Source organism: Neolamprologus multifasciatus, chromosome 13 (assembly GCF_963576455.1).
Source record: "Neolamprologus multifasciatus chromosome 13, fNeoMul1.2, whole genome shotgun sequence".
Taxonomy (NCBI): Eukaryota; Metazoa; Chordata; class Actinopteri; order Cichliformes; family Cichlidae; genus Neolamprologus; species Neolamprologus multifasciatus.
In genome coordinates, this window is record NC_140451.1 from 34,218,750 (window position 1) to 34,240,296 (window position 21,547).

Genomic DNA, 21,547 nt, shown 5'->3' on the forward strand with positions numbered 1-21,547 from the left:
TGGGTCATATGCCAGTGCCCTGCTCTGTCTGATGTTTTAACATGCAGGCAATGTGCACATCACCTGTTCCAGCTGTTACCCTCAGGCAGCTGGTGCAGGACAATTCAAGCCAAAACTGGCTGTTGCATTAATAAATATACTCGAGGATAAACCACTGTGAAAATGCAAACTCTTAACTCTGCAATATTTTTCTAAGGACTAAATCACTGTGCAATAACCATATTTTCCCTTGTCCATTCTCATATACAGTCTTCTATATACTATATTTGTTATTTATTTATTATACTTTTTTTCTCTTGTCACTTGCACTGAATTTGTTTGGATACAGTTTCTGTTGTTCTTAAAGCACAATGACAATAAAGAGTCTCACTCTTTTAAAAAAAAGTGTGATGATGTTACTTTTGTGAACAATGCATTTCATAAACGTCACACAGTCTGTGCAAGTGCAAACCGAAGAGCTGCCTTAAGTTTGTTGTCACAGATACATCTGTAGGCGTGTCAGTTTGGGGAGGAGGGTATTTAACTCTTTCATGCATGAATTATGACAACCTCAATCAGGATTGTTTTCTTAAGTATTTTTATTCATCTTTAGGCATGAAAAAAGTATTTTTGAACTTCATTTTTTAAACATACTTTTCAAAGAGTTTTGTTTTTTGTTACATGTCCACATACAAATGTCCACTGGCTGACCAGTGGGTGGCGGGGTATGGAGTGACACATCAATGTCCAATGTAGTGGTTTATGTGCAAGTATACTATCAACACGGACACAAGTGTTTGATCTGTCAGTTTGCATACCAATTGGCTTCTGTGAAAATGGCTGATGTATAAGAATTTGCATGCCCAGGAAACCTCTAGAGTGCACGACAGATGTAAAGAAACATGCAGGCAGGGTTTACCCTTCCCAGCCTCCCAAACCCTGACATGGATAAGCACAAAAGAATACATGGATGGATATGATATGATATATATAATATTGTATTGTACTGCTGTTGTGATGAAAACTGTGAGAAGAATAAGGCCCAGAGGAAGATGAGTTGAAGAACTGATGCCGAGGGGAGCGCTGCTGTGAGTGTGCAGTACAGGTTTCTGCCTGCGGGTGGCAGCAGCTCGCTGCGCGCTGTTTATGTCGGTGAGCAGCAGCAGTAGAGGAAGAAGCAGCGGGAGGCCGTTGTGTTGCACGTAGCTAAAGCTCTGAGTTCCGTTTGTATTGGAATATCCGCAGAAAAAGCTGCAATTTATCCGCGGAGTTCCGCACTTCGGTCCTCCTCGTTCAGTGACCTCCGCAGCGTGCCCGTGAGGAGCCGCAGGACCTCCGCGGAAGGAGATGTACCGCGGTCGGCCTCCTCCGAGAGGGGGCTACCCGCCTCCCTTTGAAGGCCGGGGTCCGCCTCCGCCGAGGCCCTACCCGGCCCCGGGCTACAGGGACGACCGGAGCCGGCCCAGACCTCCGTACCACTCCGGCTACCACGATCACGGACCCGCGGATCCCTACCGCCGCTCCCCGCCGCGCAGGAGGTACCCTTCCCCGGGCTCAGACAGCAACCGCGGCGGGGAGTTATGGACCGGAGGTCCGCCGAGAGAGGTGAGAGAGCCGGGGTCCGAACGGGCCGAACACACCGGACAGCCGGCAGGTTACCGCACACACACCGGTGTGGGTGGTCTGCGGGGACGGATACGGCTGAGAGGGAAAATGTCTGTTTCTCATTTGTAAAGAGTGTGTTTGGAATCAGATTTAGACCAAACCCCTTTTAAAAAACGACCAATTTATCGCGAGCTTAGCTTTCAGTTTATGTACCGCGTTTATTATTTAGTTTTATTGTTTAACGTGTCTGCCCGACGACTCGTTTCAACACAGCGAGCCTTGAAACGTTTAACTTGACATCCTCACCCTCATCATAAAAACACATACAGCTGACGGCAGTGATGGTGGGGTTCACATTAGTGTGGAGCAGTAATGATGCTTCGTGGAGGGAGATTCCACGGCTAGCACTGGTTTTGTAGCGAAATGTTCCCAGAGAGAGGGCAGGAGGGGGTGAAAGTCCCGTGGAGAGAGCTTGGACCACGAACGTCGGAGACGAGGGAACACCTCGGGATCCTCCAGGAGGAACCTCAGAAAATACTAATACATTTTATTTAAAAGCGCAGCCTGGGGGCAGAGCAGCTGAAAGCTCTGCTTCCCACGGTGCTGAGGTGGAAAGAAGGCACAGCAAGCTCAATAGAAGAAGAAGATCTGAAGAGGTAGTGCTTAACAGGTCAGAGAGGTCAGGAGGAGCCAGGTTATGAAGGGCCTTGAAGGTGAGCAGAAGAAAGGGCACCTGGAGCACGTATGCTAAACAGCAGGACTGTTGGGATGTTTGTTGGTAATAATGATGTTGGTAGACGTTTAGCTTGCAAGACAAGGAGCTTTGTAAAATCTTACTTTGGTTTAAGTGCTGTTTCAGCCATGAAGTTTATGTCCCAGTGACCTGTAAAATTCTAGTTGATTGTAGTTCTTCAGAATAAGTGCCTGGAGATACTTCAAGAAGGACTTTGGCTGAATCCAGCTCTGCTCTCACCACACTTGGCGCTGTAAGCTCAGGAACGCTCAGGTTAGAAACTGTAGAGTAATCAGAATCTCAGAAACCTGAAACAACCCCAAACAAAACACAAAGCTGCCATAAAACATCTCCATCAGGTCACGCCGATGGTGAAAAGGTTTGTTTTTTTCCATTACGTGCCACAGGCGCTGGACTGTCCTGTCGGTATTCTACTCTGAGAGATGTCGTGCTGAATTTTTGTGTTTCTCGTACAGAGGTCTCTGTCTCCACGTGGCCCGATTCCCCTGGACCACAACCTTGTCATCACCGTTGGCAACGAGCTGAATGGACCTTCTGGCTCCGCCTCCTTATGCCATCTCGAAAGGTGATCATTAGGCAGATTTTGTGTTTATTGTGATGGTTGAAGGCAATACAGCTGGATAAAGAAACAGCAAATGTGGTCCCTTTATGTTACTAGTGAAAAGGAAATGATTTCACCATTAAAAGATGTTCACAATGAAACGTCTCATCTAAGTCATCTGATACTAGTACTTTTAAATACTCTAGGAACAACAAGTAAGGTTCAAGGTTCTTTATTTGTCACGTGCATAGTTATACAAGTATAACCCACAGTGAAATGTAACCTGACACGCTCCTCAACATGTGCAAAATGGGGGGGGGGGGGGGGGTAGAGTAAGAACATTATTTATATATATATATATATATATATATATATATATATAGTATATACATTGGGTGAATGTGCAGTAGTAGCAGCAAGCAGGTGAATTATGTACATTAATAAGAATAGACATCTGACTATTTTACAGAATAGACAATATAAACATATTTAAAATTAAAGGAATTTGAAATGTACATTGTGCCTGGGTTTAGAGTGTCTGGAAGAGAGTCCTGTCTCAGTCAATTATAGATGATGTGAGAGGGCGGGTGTGTGTGTTTAGGACCCGGATGGGGATAGAAGCTCCTCTTGAGTCTCTCTGTCCTTGCCCGGATGATGAGGAACCTTCTACCAGATTGCAGAAGTTGGAACAGTTTGTTGCCAGAATGGGACGGGTCCTTCAGTATCTGCTCTAGTCCGGCATCTCCTGGTGTAGGTGTCCTGAAGCGGGGGGAGAGCAATCCTGCAGCAGCCTTCTGCTGTACGGATCACTCTCTGGAGAGCTTTTTGGTCCTTCACACAGCTGTTCCCAAATAGGGATGGGTATCGTTTAGGTTTTATCCGATACCGGTGCCAAACCGGTACTTTGAAACGGTGCCGGTGCTTAAACCGGTGCTCGAACCGGTGCTTAAAGAATGGAAAAAACAAACTTGTCCTAAAACCTCTCATGTTCAGCTGTTTTTTTGTAAAAAGATAACAATGTTAGTCTTTTCTGCAGCTATGGGGCATATATGGCATCACTCTTGGCTGGAAGCAGCTTAAACAATGGAAAAAACACAAACTTTGTCCAAAAACCTCTCATGTTCTGCTGTTTTCCACTTTTCTTTGGTCATTTTAGCCTTTTTGTCCAGGGTGAAGGGAGCATCTGCCATCAAACAAGAAGACAGCCGCATGTAGCTATGATGGTGTTTGCTAGTTCACCTTACATGCATTAATGTAATAACGTGGTTAGCCTACTCAACGTAAATTACACATGAACAACATTAAGCTACTCACGCAGAGAAGAACGGCTGCTGCTGCATCATCATCCTCATCATTTCTGCTACACTGGCAGGGCTAGGGGCCAGGACTCTCCCTCTTCGGGTTTTTGGGGGATGTTGCTAACTCCGGGTCCGATAACAGGCACCACACCCGCAGTAGATGTGCTCGGTGTGAGGGTCTCGCAGCAAGCTATCAAATACGGCGCATTTCTCGGCTTTAAAAAAAACGCTATGCGTCGCCAGGTGTTTCATCAGATTTGAGGTGTTACCTCCTTTGACAGTATCACAGTATCAGCTTAAAGCACTTGTTGCAGCTGCTGAGTTTGCATCTTTCGCTGTGAAGTACAGCCAGACTTTTGACCGCTTCGCCTTGGGCGTTTTTAATCTGTAGCTCTGCTCTAAAAGAACGTATGTACCTGGACCCGCCTACTATCCTCGAAACGTAAAATGATTGGCTAGAATCTAAAGTGTATCACAGCTCAGGAAAATAAAGCACCGAAATAAAGCACCGAAATGTGCGCTGCTTTTCGGTCTGGTTACTACCGTTTATGACAGAACCGGTGCCATGATGGCACCGGATACCGGTACCCATCCCTATTCCCAAACCACGATGTTCTGTGTGAGGATGCTCTCCACAGTGCCTGTATAGAAAATCCTGAGGATCTCTGGAGAGGCCCTGAACTTCCTCAGTTGTCGTAGGTGGTACAGGCGCTGCCTAGCCTTTTTGGTCTGGACCTGAATGTGGGCAGACCATGTCAGGTCTGAGGAGATGTGGACACCAAGATACTTGAAGGACTGCACCCTCTCCACTGGAGCTCCATTGATGATAATGGGCTTGTAGTCTCTGTGCTGACTCCTTCTGAAGTCCACCACCAGCTCCTTGGTCTTGCCGACGTTCAGCTGGAGGTGGTGTTCCTGGCACCATGATGCCAGATTCTTCACTTCGTCCATGTAGGCTGCCTCATCGTTGTTGGAGATGGCGCCCAACACCACTGTGTCGTCAGCAAACTTCACAAGGGTGTTGGAGCCGTGGGTGGCCACACAGTCTGAAGTGTAGAGGGAGTAGAGCAGTGGCGAGAGGACACATCCCTGAGGTGCTCCTGTGTTGATGGTGATGCTGTTAGACACGCATCTACCCACCCTCACCACCTGAGTTCTGCCAGTGAGGAAGTCCAACACCCATGCACACAGACGGCTGTTGAGTCCCAGATCCCTGAGCTTTGTGAACATTCTGCAGGGCACTATTGTGTTAAACGCTGAACTGTAATCAACAAACAGCATTCTCACATAGTTACCCTAAGCCTGCAGTGTGAGAGCGAAGTGCTCTAACAGGGTGATATGGTACTACAAGGTCATTAAGGTAAGATGGGGCCTGATTACTTAAGACCTTGTATGTGAGGAGCAGGATTTTGAATTCAATTCTGGATTTAACAGGAAGCCAAAACAGGAGAAATCTGCTCTCTTTCTAGTCCCTGTCAGGACTCTTGCTGCAGCATTTTGGATTAACTGAAGGCTTTTCAGGGAGTTTTTAGGACTTCCTGATAATAATGAATTACAGTCGTCCAGCCTGGAAGTAATAAATGCATGAACTACTTTTCAGCGTCACTCTGAGACAGGATATTTCTAACTTTAGAGATGTTGCACAAATGGAAGAAAGCAGTCTTACATATTTGTTTAATATGTGCGTTGAAGGACATGTCCTGGTCAAAAATGACTCCCAGGTTCCTCACAGTGTTACTGGAGGCCAAGGTAATGCCATCCAGAGTAAGAATCTGCTTAGATATCATATTTCTAAGCTTTTCAGGGCCGAGTACAATAACCTCAGTTTGATCTGAATGAAGAAGCAGAAAGTTAGCGGCCATCCAGGTCTTTATGTCTTTAAGACATTCCTGCAGTTTAACTAATTGGTGTGTGTTATCTGGCTTCATGGACAGATAGAGCTGGGTGTCATCTGCATAGCAGTGTAAATGTATGCTATGTCTTCTAATGATGCTGCCTAAGGGAAGCATGTATAATGTAAACAGAATTGGTCCTAGCACTGAACCCTGTGGAACTCCATAATTAACCTCAGTGTGTGAAGAGGACTCTCCATTTACATGCACAAACTGGAGTCTATTAGATAGATATGATACAAACCACTGCAGCACAGTACCTGTAATACCTACAACATGTTCTAATCGCTCTAATAGGATATTATGGTCGACAGTATCGAACGCTGCACTAAGGTCTAGCAGGACAAGCACAGAGATGAGTCCACTGTCAGAGGCCATAAGAAGATCATTTGTAACCTTCACTAAAGCTGTTTCTGTGCTGTGATGAGCTCTGAAACCTGACTGAAACTCTTCAAATAAACCATTCCTCTGCAGATGATCTGTTAGCTGTTTGACAACTACTCTTTCAAGGATGTTTGATATAAAGGAAGGTTGGAGATTGGCCTATAATTAGCTAAGACTGCTGGGTCTAGAGATGGCTTTTTGAGTAAAGGTTTAACTGCAGCCACCTTGAAGGCCTGTGGTACATAGCCGATTATTAGAGATAGGTTGATCATATATAAGATCGAAAAATTAATCAATGGCAGGACTTCTTTGAGCAGTTTTGTAGGAATGGGGTCTAAAAGACACGTTGATGGTTTGGAGGAAGTAATTATTGAAGTTAACTCAGAAAGATCGATTGGAGAAAAAGAGTCTAACTTAACATCAATGGTACTAAGAGTAGCTGTAGATAATATTACATCTGTGGGATGATTATTGGTAATTTTTTCTCTAATTCAAATGTTATTTGTGAAGAAGTTCATGAAGTCATCACTAGTTAACGTTAAAGGGATGGTTGGCTCAACAGAGCTCTGACTGTTTGTCAGCCTGGCTACAGAGCTGAAGAGAAACCTGGGGTTGTTCTTATTTTCTTCAATCAGTGATGAGTAGTAAGCTGTTCTGGCTTTGCGGAGGGCTTTCTTATAAAGCAACAAACTATTTCTCCAGGCTAAATGATGATCCTCTAAATTTGTGACACGCCATTTCCTCTCCAGATTACGAGTCATCTGCTTTAGGGTACGTGTTTGAGAATTATACCACGGGGTCAGGTACTTCTGATTAGAGACCTTAGTTTTCACAGGAGCTACAGTATCCAGAGTCGTACGTAGTGAGGAGGTGAAATTATTAACAAGATAATCGACCTCTGTTGGAGCAGCGTTCAGATAGCTGCTCTGCTCTGTGTTGGTACAGGGCATTGACGATGATAACAGTGGGTGGATTATATTCTTAAACTTAGTTACAGCACTTTCAGAAAGACATCTACTGTGATAAAGTCTACTCTCCACTGCTGTGTAATCAATTATTGTAAATGTAAATGTTATCAGGAAATGATCAGACAGGAGAGGGTTTTCAGGAAACACTGTTAAATGTTCAGTTTCTATGCCATATGTTAAAACAAGATCTAGAGTGTGATTAAAGTGGTGGGTGGGTTCTTTTACATTTTGAGAGAAACCAATTGAGTCTAATAACAGATTAAATGCCATGTTGAGGCTGTCATTTTTAGCCTCTACATGGATGTTAAAATCACCCACAATGATTATTTTATCTGAGCTCAGAACTAAATCAGATAAAAGGTCTGAGAAATCAGAGAGAAACTCTGTGTAAGGCCCAGGTGGACGATAGATGATAACAAGACTGGTTTCTGAGTTTTACAGCTGGGGTGGACGAGGCTAAGTATCAGGCTTTCAAATGAATTAAAAGTCTGTCTGGGTCTTTGGTTAATTACTAGGCTGGTGTGAAAACTTGCTGCCACACCTCCCCCTCGGCCTGTGCGTCGAGGTTTCTGGCAATTATGTGTCAGTGAATGGTAAAAACGTGTTATCTGCACAACCAGTGAGGTTTAGCTACTTCATGTTTTTGTCTCCATGTAGACGGGAGTACGAGCAAAGTCGGGGCCGGAGCAAACCTCGCAGCCGCAGTCCCGACCGGAGTCGGGCCAGGAGTCTTGGAAGGAGCAAGAGCCGTCCCCGTAGCCAGAGCCGCAGTCCGAAACGGAGCCGGGCCAAGAGCCGGGGCCGAAGCCGCAGTCTGGACCGGAGCAGGGCCAAGAGCAGGGCCAAGAGCCAGAGCCGCAGTCCAGACCGGAGCAGGGCCAAGAGCAGGGCCAAGAGCCAGAGCCGCAGTCCAGACCGGAGCAGGGCCAAGAGTCGGGGCCGCAGCAAGAGTCGCCCCGCAGCAGGTCTAAATCTAGGTCCAGATCCAGGTCTCGATCCAGAGGAAGGAGTCAAGGACGAAGTTACAGCAAAGGGACGAGCTATGCTCGCAGTAAGAGCCGTCAGAGGAGCCGCAGTCGCAGTGCAAGCAGCAGCTCGAGCTCAAGCAGCCGCAGCAGAGGTGATGCCACAGATTTGAATAAAGGGTTTAAGGAGCTAGAAATGGCTCGCCGCAGGAAGGAACTTGAGGAGCTGCTCACGTTACCAACAAAGTCCATCCTGAAGAAACGCAGCTCCGAGGACTCGCCATCCGTCAGGGTAAGTTTGCAGACAGTGTTTCAGTCTGTGTTTCGATACATGCTTCTGTTAGCCAAAAAGCAGAGATGACCACGGCGGAGTTCCTCAAAATGACCATCATAGTATTTCTGTTACAGAGCACGGATTCTCCTCAAACTCAGGATGGCTCCATGTCCCGACTGGCCGATCAGCTCCTGCAGGCCGTCAAAGGCGCTGACCCTCGCATGGTGGCGTCCATGCTTGCGGAGCTGCGGTCTGATCCACAGATGGCTCGCCGTGCTGGCCTCGACGCTGAGATCAAAGAAATCCTCAGCCTGCTGGGGATGACAACGCCGGGGCCCAGGACTCAGGAGAAGGTGCTGGACGACATTGACGACGAGGAGAGATTCCTGTATGGCGATTCGGAGGAACCCAAACCACCGCCGGCGCCGGAGCCAGTCTTGACTCACAGTCTAGACTTGTATGGAGACGTAACTGAGGAGGCGCTGTATGGAGACTACCCACAGCAGAAACTGGTCTCTGCTCAGACACACGGATGTACTCTTCAGCCCCCTCACTCCACGGACAGTTATGTGAGCCGGCCCACCATCAGCCCCGACCACAACACCACGGCCCAGGTGTCGAACCCCGCTCCCCCACCGGGGAACGAGCCCCTGGAGGAGAGTGAGCGCCAGGCACTAGAAGAGTACGAGAAGATCCAGGATCTGCTTAAAACCATCGGTCTGGACCTTGGAGTCGCCGAAATTACCAAGATGGCTGCCAGGACCAAAGAGCGTCTCCACGGGAAGAAACCCCCTACAAAGACGCCCACGCGGCGCAGACGGTACTCCTCCGACAGCTCTGATGGCAGCCGGCAGGGCCGTAGGTCACGAAGCCACAGTGGCAGCTCTAGCAGCACCAGCCGGAGCCACGGACGCGGTGCCACTGGCGCCGGCTGGAGCAGCGACGAGGATGACCGCAGGAAGAGCTCAGCTCCGCTCAAATCTCACCAAGACCATGACATTAAAGAGGAGAAAGGCGAGTGGAGCAACACGGCAGCGCCGCCCTGTCAGACTCCAGAGCCAAGCTGCCACCCCCCTCATCCAGGTGTACCCATCCCCACCTACCCACCCCGCGCAGGTCCCCGCCATGATGCACCCCAGCTACCCCCACACTGTGTACAGTCAGTATGGGAATACTTGCCCTTAGTACCCAGCAGTGGCCCCCCCACATATCCACCCCCAAACATGAGGATGCCGCCTCCTACAGTTGCTGAGGAGTACCCCCCCACACTGCCCTACAAACAGGCTTATGCCCCTGAGCCAGGGGTCAAAGGTCAGTCTCCTTTTAACAAACTCTCTATCACATTTAGTCTGAGCGTTGACGATAATGCGGGATGTTTTCCTCACTGCTAACCAGGTGGCTCCGCCCCTTCCTCTTGTGGATCCTTGCGTGTAGGTTGCTGTAGTGTTTGTCCCCTCACTTCTCCCCCTGCCACCTCTGCAAAACGGCATGTAGGGGAATAAATAAACTTCATGTTTTATTAGTCAGACCTGAAAGCAGTGACGAACCTGTAAGCTAGCTAGTCTCTTCTCTACCGTCAGGCCAGTGGAGTCGCCCCCTACTGGACATAAAAACAATGCAGCTTTAAGAAGCTACTTCTGTTTTTTATATACAGTTTGTTTGCTTCAGAGTACTTAGCCATTTTTATTCGCTGTGTTATTTAATAGGTTGAGAAGGCTGAAATCTGCACTACACAAATGTTTGCACGTAGAAACGAGTCATTAAGTCATAAACATTCAGGGAGTTTTAAAATGTGTTGTTACTATTTTTACCCGCCTCCATAATCAGTGTAACACATGGTTGGCCACAGTTGAATCCAGTGTACAGAACTGGCGAGCGCTGGAAGAATAAACTGGATTCATCGACCAGCGAGAGCAGGATGAGCAGCTGTGGGTCCGTCGGTGTAAATAAATGTGTCTGTCCATCCTCAGGTTTGGTGAAGAGCTCCACCCAACACGCAGAGAAGGGGAGCGCCAAAGCTGCGAGAGTGTCTGAAGAGCAGAACAACGAGAGCCAGAAACAGAAGGTCAGCCTCCATCGCTTCTTCCCACGTCTTTGCATTTACGTCAGAAGGAAGTTTATGCCTCCACATCCTTTGGCTCCACCTGAAAAACTGAGATGTGGATCATTCCAAGAAGGAAAGATGTAGATTTGGGTGGAGCCTCTGACTCACTGATTCAGCTGATTGGATGTTCACACCTGTGACTGTGTTGGTTTGTTCAGGTTCTGGAAGAGAGAGAGAAGCTGAAGCAGGAGCGAGAGATCAGGATGAAGAAGAAGGAGTATCTGATGAAGGAGCTGGAGAGACTCAGGAAGCAGCAAGGTGTGTTACTGTGTTGCAGGTGATTTATGCTCCGCCCACGCAGCAATCCCAGCCAGCATGTGGTGGGATGTCCTATAAAGCTGCTGTTGGTTTTAAGTTTATTAATGAAGTATAAAATCAGACACTTTTATCAACTGAAATGAGACTGGAGATCCTCAGGGATCGCCTCTGGGACTTTATTTGTTTTTATTCAACATGTGCACAGCTGTGTACAGCTGATCATTTCAGAAACCGCTGTAGAAAGTTTCATTTGGTGTTTGTTGTTTTAGCTGTGACATGAAAACATGGAGCTGCAGGAGACGCCTCCTCGATGGAACGTCACTGATGGCGCTTTGACACTTGCCCTGCAATGTTTTTCAGGCGAGCTGCTGAGGAAGAAGCGTCGGGAGAAGGATGGCCACAAGGATCCTCTGCTGCAGGAGATCAGCCACCTGCAGGAGGAGGTCATGGCCCAGATCTCCAACCTCCGCAAGGAGCACGAGGCTGCCGAGAAGAAACGCAGCGAGATCGAGAAAGTGGCGCTCATCCTTGGCCTGAACCCGTCGGACCGACCCCGCAGGATCAGCAAACCGCCTGAGGTCCAGAAGGCTGAGCAGCAGACTCCACCACAGAAGAAGAAACGTGAGGCGGAAAGGAGCCCAGAAGGCCAGCCGGCGGCCAGCGGCCCCATGATGAAGGTACACTCACCTGCAGAGGAGGTAACAGGAAGTGATATCGGAGTTAGAAAGCATAGCTAGGGTCAGTCATTGATCAGTTTACTCAGATGAGATGTGTCGAGAAGCACCGAGAACATGTTCCTTCATCCACTCAGTGAGGTTCACCTGCAGACCACTTCGTCCTCTAGAGCTGTGATTTTGAATTCAATGCTTTTATTTCGGAAGATTTTACTTTGTGCTTGTAGTTTTGTCTGCCTCATCATCACGTCGGCAGTGAAACTAGTTTCACTGAACATTAGTTGTTTTAATGGTTTTATATAAAAATATAAGAAGTTTAAATGTTTCATGACAAGATTCTGCGATCTTGTCGCGTTAGACTGGAAATAGATAGCTCAGAGAAATGAAATGTTTTTAAAGCTTTGCTAACAAACAAGAAGTTTATCGGACATGTAAAGGATTTGTATAATCGCTGGGTGGAGCTAAAGCCTCACTACTGTCTCATGTAAATTAGTTTAATCCACTCATCATCATAGAAATGTCTTTGTACTTTTACTACAGTTTGTTTTTGTTACATTGAGAGTGAGAGCGCGTTTTAGTTTAGAGTGATGTAGTTTAGAGCACAGCAAGCTGTGAAACATAGAAACAGGAAGTCAAAAAAGTATTTCTAGAAAATAAAATATTATTTGAATTCTATAAAGGATTAGCATATGGGCTCAAAGTGGTCATAAATATTTTGTGCTTGTAAATCAGTTTCGTATGTGTAAAAATAATTTGTGTGTGCTCAAAGGAGCTTGCAAAGAAAAGCGTCTGGACTTCTTTAAGTTACTTGAAGAGTAACCTTCAGTGGTTAGAAATACATCATTACTTTAGGATTAGTTTAACACAAAGTCAGAGCTGACCCGGGACCATGGCTGTGAGTCAGTGCGCAGCATAAAAGTCCTCTCATCGGACGCAGCATGTGCTGCTAATGCTAATGCTAACTAGAAGCCAAGGATGCAGAATGTGTTGCTGGCTGCTGGGCTCTGTGTGCAGCAGCTCTACCTGCGCTAGATGAACCTGCTCCTTGTCATTTCTGACTTTATGTCCTCTACAAGAGTTTCTGTTTTTTTGTCTTCAAATGTTCAACAAAAACATGTATCGTTAATTCATAATGAAGAAAGCTTTGTAACTATCCCCACTAGTGAAGACTGTCATTTCCACAAACCCAAACCCATCTGTTCTCTGATTGGATAGTTAAATTTGTGATTGACATGACACTGACCAATCAGCTGAAAGGAAGAAAAATAGGGTCAGAATTCGTACTTGTAACTTGAAACTTGAGTGCAGAGTTTCACATGTATTTTTTGGCCAAGTCCACACACAAATCTTTTTTACGCACACACAAATCCTGATTTACAAGAACAAAATATTTATGACCACAATCTGAGCCCATATTAGCAAGCTAACGTACCTCTGCAAACGTGTCCACAGACAGTTTAGGAGGGCTTGAATGCGCTCTCCTCTCATTCTGTGTGTTTGTTGTGACATCACATGTTGTCAGACTGGACTGTCATGGCCGCCAACATTTATACCTGTGCATGGCGAAGCTCCACCAGTCTGGAGTAGTTGGAGGTGGAGTTTCTCTCTTTGAGGTGATTCAATTCAGGTTTATTTACACAGCGCCAAATTACAACATTCACCTCAAAGCGCTTTATACTGTAAGGTCGACCCTACAATAACACAGAGAAAACCCAACAGTCCTGTGACCGCCTACGAGCGAGCGCTTTGGCGACAGTGGGAAGGCCGCACTGAATCATTGCAGACTGTGATGATAAATGTTTCGGTCACAGCGTACATTTCAGAAGCGTTTGCATTTATGACAGTGCAGCTTGCCTCATCAGTGATTGGTTGTTGAAGTTGTGACAGCCAAGTGAGCCAGGTTACACAAATCGATGATGATCAGTAACTGCTCGCTGATCATTTGGTGCACTTACGCAGCGCTGTTGGTTTGAAGAGCGCCCCATCCTCGTCCAGATACATCCAACGTCAGGCAAAAAAGCAGCACATACGTGTGAATCTGCACATGGTCTCAGCTCATTAATGTGCCGAAAGTCCTCCATCAGCACCCCAACAGACCGTGGCGGTGTCCTGGGCTGCTGATGGGTTGAACAGACATTTGAATGTTTGCTGTGAGTAATTATGTGTTTCCTTGAAACCCTCCTCGAGTAGTTAAACGTCAGTTTATTCTAATCAGCTTATTAAAACACGTGGGTCGGGTGCTAGTAGAGAAATCAACATGAATCAGCTCCTGGCTCACGTTTACAGCTGCTGCTCGGGTGGTTTGGCCGTCACACGCTGGCTTCAGCCTCAGGAAGGTGTGACGCTACCAAGGCGTGGATCCTGGACGAGTCAGATCCAGAATTTAGATTGTGTTAATGAAAACAACGCTGCTGAGCGGAGGGTTATAGACTGAATTTAGACTGTTGAGTTTCATTGTGACCGCTGCAAGTTTGTGCTCAAGCTGAAATTTTGCGTAAGAAGTTACTGCTGCTATAAAACATCTGAGGGATACACGTTGACATCTTCAATGCAGAGTCACACAAGGTAAGAAACTCTTTAAAAGGAGCTCCTGTTTTTGCTCTGAATGCAGGCTGTCGCTCTTCTCCCCGCCATCTTGACTCTCCATCATTTTTCTTTCTTTCTTCTTGTTTAGCAGACTTCCGTGACTCTGTCGCCTTCGAAGGCGTCCCTGCACACGCCGCCCGACGCCACTGCAGCTCCAGCCCCGCCCCCCGAGCCCTTTGAATACTATGACGCTGGAAACCACTGGTGCAAAAACTGTAACGCTACATGTGGTTCCATGTTTGATTTTTTCACACACTTGCACAGCAAAACGCACCTAAAGGTTGGTTTTCACTTTAAAGCATCATCGCCCACATTGTCTGAAATTCTCCCTCTTTGATATTCAGTTGATGTTCATACCTCGGCGGGCTCCTCGTGTTTGCTCTGTTACATTTCATGGTCTTCTCCGTCCCTCAGACTCTGGACCCGTATGACCGACCCTGGGCTTCCACTCCAAGCAAAATCAAAAAGAACCAGCTGCCAGACGAGAAGCTGACTAAACCCGCTAAAGGTACTTGTGCTGCACCTTCAGAGGATCCTGCAGACTTATCACAGTCTGTTTTTTGAACCACTGAATTTTGTTAGCCGTATTTTGGTTCCAGGTGGAGCTCAGTGTGGATCTCTGCTGCCATTTCTGTCTCTTAATGAAAACAGTGATAATGAAGTGATTCACATCGAAGCATAGCGGAGACGCCTGTCCGCACCTCCAGTGCTGATTCGTTTCCTTTTCATGCCTCACATGGCTCTGAAAGCTGCTGAAAATGCAACAACAGTTGGTAAAGTGCGCCAAGTTCTTGGTGCAGGTGTGTCCGCATCACCCCAAAAACAGCTCGACTGCATCTCCTGCAGGCACCCGGTTATTGCTGAGGAGCTGCAGCATTTTTCCATCTTTCACTGCTCTTAAATAACCACTCAACTCTTTACCATCTGTTTTCCAAAAAAGTCAGCACCCCGTCTCTTTAACCTTCTCCTTTTTTGACAGGTACTGGAAATGGACACTTCCATAAGGTAAACATGATTGGTAGCTCATTTATCCTCCGTTTGAGGGTTGAAAATGTCGTGTGTGTCGCGCTGCAGGTTCGGAGTTCCTGGTACCCGTCAGAGGATTCTTCTGCCTGCTGTGCAGAGAGTTTTATGGCGACGGCATCTGTGCAGAAGAGCATGTCACCACGCACGCTCACAACGAGAAGTATAAGGTTTGGAACTCAATGACTTAAGCATTGCCAAACATACAGAGATCTGCACCACCAAAACCTTTAAAGGTGGTCAGGTCTGCCTTTCCTTTTCTTGATATAGATAAAGGATAGATATAAATAAAGCAACACTTCACACATCGGATCTCAGAGGATCCCTCCCCATCCTGGAAATCTGGACAGCCACATGGTTTAATGAAAGAGAAAATTATGAACCTTTACAGACGACTGAATTCAAAGACGTCAAAGGCTCGTTCATTATGCTGAAATTTCATTGCAGCACCTAAAAATGCTCCTCAGTTCTCATCCTGTACAAAGGAGCAGACATCAGTTCTGCTGTTGGGCTGAGGGGCATCCATGTCCAGCTCAGAGTAACTGCCTGTCACCTGGAATTTCCCCCATGCTCTACAAAGTGTTGCTTTGAATTATTTGAGCAGTGTGTTTCTGGGGTTTGATCAATTCTGATGTGTAGATTGTAAGATTACATGTTTATATGTCAAGTGACCAAAGTGGAATTCAATATATATTCTTGACTCTTCCTCACCAGAAACAAATGTATGAGAACCCACTGTACGAGCAGAGGCGGAACCTGGACCGCCAGGCGGGACTGGCCTTAGAGGCGAGTGGAAAGAAACGCAAACATGACGACGATGAGAAAGGCAGCAAAGAGGAAAAGTCCAAACACAAAAAAGAGAAAAAGGAAAAGGAAAAGGAGAAAAAGAAAGAAGAGAATGCTTCAAAGGAGGACAAGTCCAAAATTAAAAAGGAGGAAGACGAGGATAAGCTGAAGCCAAGCAAAAAGGACGATTTTAAGAATGCCAAGAGCCCTGAAAAGGAGTGGCCTTATTACAGCAAGAAAAATAATGATGAAAAGTACAACTACAGCAAGAAGGATGACAAGTACCATTACAGCCGAGAGGAAGACGAGAGGGACAGCCGACACAGATACAGCAGGGATGAGGAATATCGGTACCATTACCGCACCGATGCTAATGACCGTCCCAAATATGGTTCAAAAGATGATGGGGACAAATTTAAAGGTGGCAAATATTCAGATGCCAGATCCAAATATGAGAAAGAGCGAGATGAATGCAAACCTAAGCCTGAGAGGGAAGGTTTTAAAACATTTGAGCCAGAGAAGCCGGCTGTCAGCATCCCCGAACCACTACCAAAACCCTACGAACTGCCCAAAATTCTTTGTGGCCCCAGTCCGGCCATGAGGGCCAAGCTCCGCAAGCAGAGCCTGGAGGCCGGCAAACCAACTACAGCAGCAACAACCACATTCGGAAAGTTCATTTGGAAGAAGAAGGAGAACATGCTTGCAAAGGAGGCGGAGAAAGTTGCTGCAGAATTCATCAAAGAGGATGAAGCCGCTGCCAAGTCACCCTCGGTGGAAGACTCTTTTGCAAAGTCAGTAGCTGTTGCCAAAGAGATCGCAGAGAAGCTGGGAAACAAACCAAGCGTATCTGCTCCCTGGATGTCCAACCGGGGACGGATCCGACCCAACCTCCCTACACCTGCTCTAGGTCTGAGGAAGCCAACCATGATGGGCAGACCTGCATCTCTGAATACCTTTCTGTCCATTAAACCCCAAAGCCCTGCTTTAGTAGAGTCTCTTCCAACAGAGGGCGCAGTACTCCCGCCTCCTCCCGTGAGTTCCGGAAATGGTCTGCTTCAGACTAAAATGGTCCCATACGTTGATAAACTTGGGCCATTTGAGGCAGTCCTTCCCCTGTTTCAGGTTAGACCTCCACCCGTGGTGCCTGTACCATCTGAAGTTAAATCTACTCTGCCAGTTTCTGAACCAGCCCCAGTCCAGCCAAATCCTGCCCCTGCTGGTGTTACAACTCCTGCACCTTCTAAATTTAACCCTGCTCCACCAGTTTTTGAACCTGCCCGAGTCCAGCCAAATCCTGCCCCTGCAGGTCTCACAACTCCTACACCTTCTAAATTTAACCCTGCTCCACCAGTTTTTGAACCTGCCCGAGTCCAGCCAAATCCTGCCCCTGCAGGTGTCACAACTCCTACACCTTCTAAAGTTAACCCTGCTCCACCAGTTTCTAAACCTGTCCCAGTCGACTTAAAGTCGGTCCCAGTACAGGCAAAACCTTTAACTTCTTTAGCTACCACAGCTACTCCAGCACAACCAGCCATGATAAAGATTGTGTCTGACGTGGCAGCTCCTGGTGTCCCAGAGGGTGAGCAGACTCGTACGGTGTTTGTCAAACCTCCACCTTTCATGAATAAGTGTGATGGAGCTCAGAAATCAGACAAATTTAGGAGCAACCTGGCTGCAGCCAGAGCCCAAGATTTATTTGGCATCTTCTACAGCAGCATCAGCCAAACGGGCCCCTCCTCCTTCAGCAAACCAGCATCAGATACTAGAGCTGAAGGCAGTAGTGGCAGTAAAAGTCCATTTCCAGTTCCAAAAGCCCTAACACCCCAACCGCAGTCCAAACCACAGCCAGAATTACAGCCCCAACCTGAGTCTCAGCCACAGTCCCAACCACAGCCCAAACTGCACCCTGAACCTGGGTCCCAGCCACAGCCCAAACCACAGACACAGCAACACCTTGAACTCCAGCCTGAACCACAGCCCAAGGCACAAGGTCTTACTCAGTTCCCGCTTCCAAATGAACTCCAAAGATCTCCACAACGAAATCCAAATGAGCAGCCACAAAACCCACTGACCCCAACAAACTCAGGCATTCAAATTATGTCTGTCTGGTCCCTGCAGTCTGCCAAAGACTCCGCATCTGAGTTGGCTCTACCTAATGAAAGAAACACACAAATGGCTCAACCAAGAGTGTCTCCCCCGCTTCAGTGTGAGGTTCAGAGTGCACCTGAAGACCGGTCCGTGACAGCCAAATTGGGTCCCCAAGTCTTCCCAGAGAGTCAGTCTTCCAGACTGGAGTCCCAGCTCAAACCATGTCCTGAAAGTCAAATAGAGCCCCAACAGTCAGGATTAAGCAAGGTCAACGAATTCCATCCAGAGACTCATTCTGACACAGAACCTGAACCCAAACCAAAAGCGGGTCCTAAAACTAGGGGTAAGAAAACCCCGCCTGCTTCTCGGCCAACCCGGCAAACCCGATCCCAAACAAGATACCAAACCCGACAGCAGCTGAACCAGAACCAGCCTGAACCAGAACCCGAGTCAGCTTCAGGTGACACTGATGCTGCAACTACAGACCCAAAGAACTTGGACATGGTAGATCCTGGCTCTGTGTCGCAGCCAGAGGCTGAGGCGTCCAGTGAGGCGAACCCTCAGATTATGAAGATGACTGCAGAAACACTGGGCTTGCCCTCTGACATGACCTCACTGGACTTTGAATATGATTTTAACTTTGAGTAGGAGGCGACTGGGCTTTGTGACATGGGGGCGGGGCTTATTCTAACCGCTCGGCTATCCAGAAAGGCTGAAGCCACAATGTGTCACATAGTGGAGGGACTTCACCTGTCTAAAGGACCAGATTTATTTAGAGTTTAATTGAATTCCTTTGTTCACTGTTTTCTCCAGAATTTGTTTTTAGGTCTGCTTGATCTCATAGAAACGTGTCCAGGACATTTGTCCTCACCCAGCAGTCTCCTAGTTTTGCAGCTTTTGCTTACACTTCATAGGTTTCCAATAGACTAAAAGAAGAATTTAAATACTCAAACCTGTAAACTGCTTGATTTATGCCATTTCTGTTTAAATAACACAATAAACCTCCTCTCTTTGATCATATTTGGCAGCTGGGACCGCTGGTGTGTTGCGTTTTGGAGTTGCATTTAAATGAATAATGATTCCACCTAACAGGACTAGTGAGCTCATGTCGATGGCTGCCATCCGATCTACTGAACGAGAAACCTTATAAAATCAGAGCGCTCACCCGGTCTGGTTGTGATTTGTTAGTTTTTAGTTACCGTGTTGCTACCTGGCTCTAAATAATAAAAACACAATTGCAGACTTTCAGCCTGACCGTCTTTGAAATACATGAACCAGGCTCAGTCAAGCACAGTCTTTTATTGTAATGACACAACTTGTCCTTTGAGGCAGCAGAGTGTCTGTCTGAGGTGCTCTCTGTTGAAAGTGGAGATGCAGCTGACAATGATGATGATTTGGATGAGTCTGCTAGGACTCCTGTGAGTTTCCGTACTCCGAGGGGAACCTGGAACACTTTAGACCGTTTGTTTCACCTCATTTCTGCTTCTTGTCACAGAAAATGTTGGCCTAGAACCTTTCAGGAAATAAAAGATTCCTGAAGTTAAAAAAAGCCCAACAAAGTTCAGACAGTTCATCCCAGGGACATTTCTTAAATTTTCAAGCCATCTGTGTATTTATTTTATTTTTTTATAGGCAACCTTTCTGTTGTTGATCTCAGACTTGCTGGATGTCTTCCCCTGTGTAAAGGGTCTGAACTGAATCATCTGTCTCAGATTAGATAAATCTGTGGCTGGGAAATGCTAGAAAAGAACCTGAGACCTGGACCTCAAAGTTCCTGAACCTACAGAGAATTTGGCATCTCAGAACACGAGGTGAGGCTTAATTTAGCAACCAGATCGTCAAAAGTTTCTTAGTGTCTGGGAAATATGTCAATGTGAAGATCTGAGTCATGGTCCTTTCACAGTGTTTGATCCAGCTAACCCAGATTAACTCACTGTACTAAATTTGTGGTTAACCTGTTTAAGAACTTGCAGATGAGAGGCTGTAATCCCATTTAGGGTTGTAAAGCAGAGCGTAAATTACTAAGAGGAAATGTTGTTCCCTCATCACCTGTTGAGCGGGCTCGTACAGATGAAACTGATGGTTGGAAGTCTGCTCCTTCAAAGAGCATAGTGTAGTTTTGGGGGGTTCACAGTTAAGGCCTCGTTTCATCCTGTTTCGACCTCGGAAAGCTTGTTCTGATGCTCCTGAATGAAACAGTTACTGGAACTGCTTCGGATGTTCTTCCTTCATCGTGTCTGAAACTGCTCGTTCTGTAATGTGTTAAAGTTTTAATAAAAGGAGAAACTCCAGCATGTCTCTGTGGGCTCATTACAAGGGAAAGAAACTTTATTCAATCCAAATCGGGACAAAATCGGAGCACACGGGGGGACGCTTGGCTCAGGTTTAAGTACTTCTACAGATAAAAGGCAAAAACCTGATTTATTATTAAAATATTAATAGTTATATATTATTAATAAATTTCTGAGAGCCTAATGTCTGGATGATTGTAGAGTATAAAGCAGAAGGAAATTCTGACCCAGATTAGTTTGAGATATTCTCTCTTATTTAGTTTGTATTTGAAGGTTTGATGAATAATCTGCAGCGATTAAGAAACCTTCCAGAGATTCCTGCAGCCAGAGTTGGGTTGACTCTAGAAGTGTCAAATCTGAGAACCGCGCGGTGGCGTCCAGGCCGAGGTAATCGGGGACAAGTCCAAATACTCAAGCCGATCATACGATTATTAAACTGCAGTTTGTGACCCAACGGGGCTCACCTGTCTCAGGTAAAGTCTCTGAGCCTGTCTCCATGTTGGGGGGCATCTACAGTGTTGGGGAGTAATGGAATACAAAACATGAGTAACTGTATTCTGTTACAGTTACCATTTAAATAGGTGATAATTAGAATGCAGTTACTTTGTTAAAATAAATGGATTACATAGTGGTCGTTTCCTTTTTCAAGTGTTAGGCTGTGCCCTGTGGAACGCCAGGACTGCCATAATGAATTAATTAAATACACCGTTATATACTTAATTAAATGTGGCAATAATTAATTAAAATTGGAAATAATTAATTAAAAATGTTTTTGACACATTTAATTATTTATTTATTTCACATTTTAATTAATTATTGACACATTTAAATAATTATTTAATGGTGTATTTAATTCTTTTTGGAACAGTTGACTCCTTCAGGTCTCACCCATTTTATCTGTCATCCTCACCCATCAAACTCAGGGGGCGGGGCTAACGCTGATCGAGTGAAAACCATTGCTTTGGCCTGGTGACCATTGTTTTTAGCGCACAACAACCAGCATGTGGAAACTAACAGAACCTGTTTGTGTGTCACCAAATACTGTTTTAATATTTTTTTAGCCGAGAATGTAGTGGT

General features: G+C 46.3%; 1 protein-coding gene across 1 annotated transcript; it reads left to right on the forward strand.

The window, feature by feature from the left end:
* The first annotated feature begins 889 nt into the window (after positions 1–889).
* On the forward strand, positions 890–20,470 carry znf318 (zinc finger protein 318). The gene is given in 12 exon segments (XM_085181888.1): positions 890–1,584; positions 2,794–2,903; positions 8,079–8,374; positions 8,377–8,678; positions 8,795–9,971; positions 10,631–10,725; positions 10,923–11,022; positions 11,383–11,699; positions 14,374–14,562; positions 14,697–14,790; positions 15,357–15,475; positions 16,020–20,470. Coding segments are annotated over 12 exon segments (5,865 nt in total). The 5' UTR covers positions 890–1,326; the 3' UTR covers positions 18,828–20,470.
* The last annotated feature ends 1,077 nt before the right edge of the window (positions 20,471–21,547 follow it).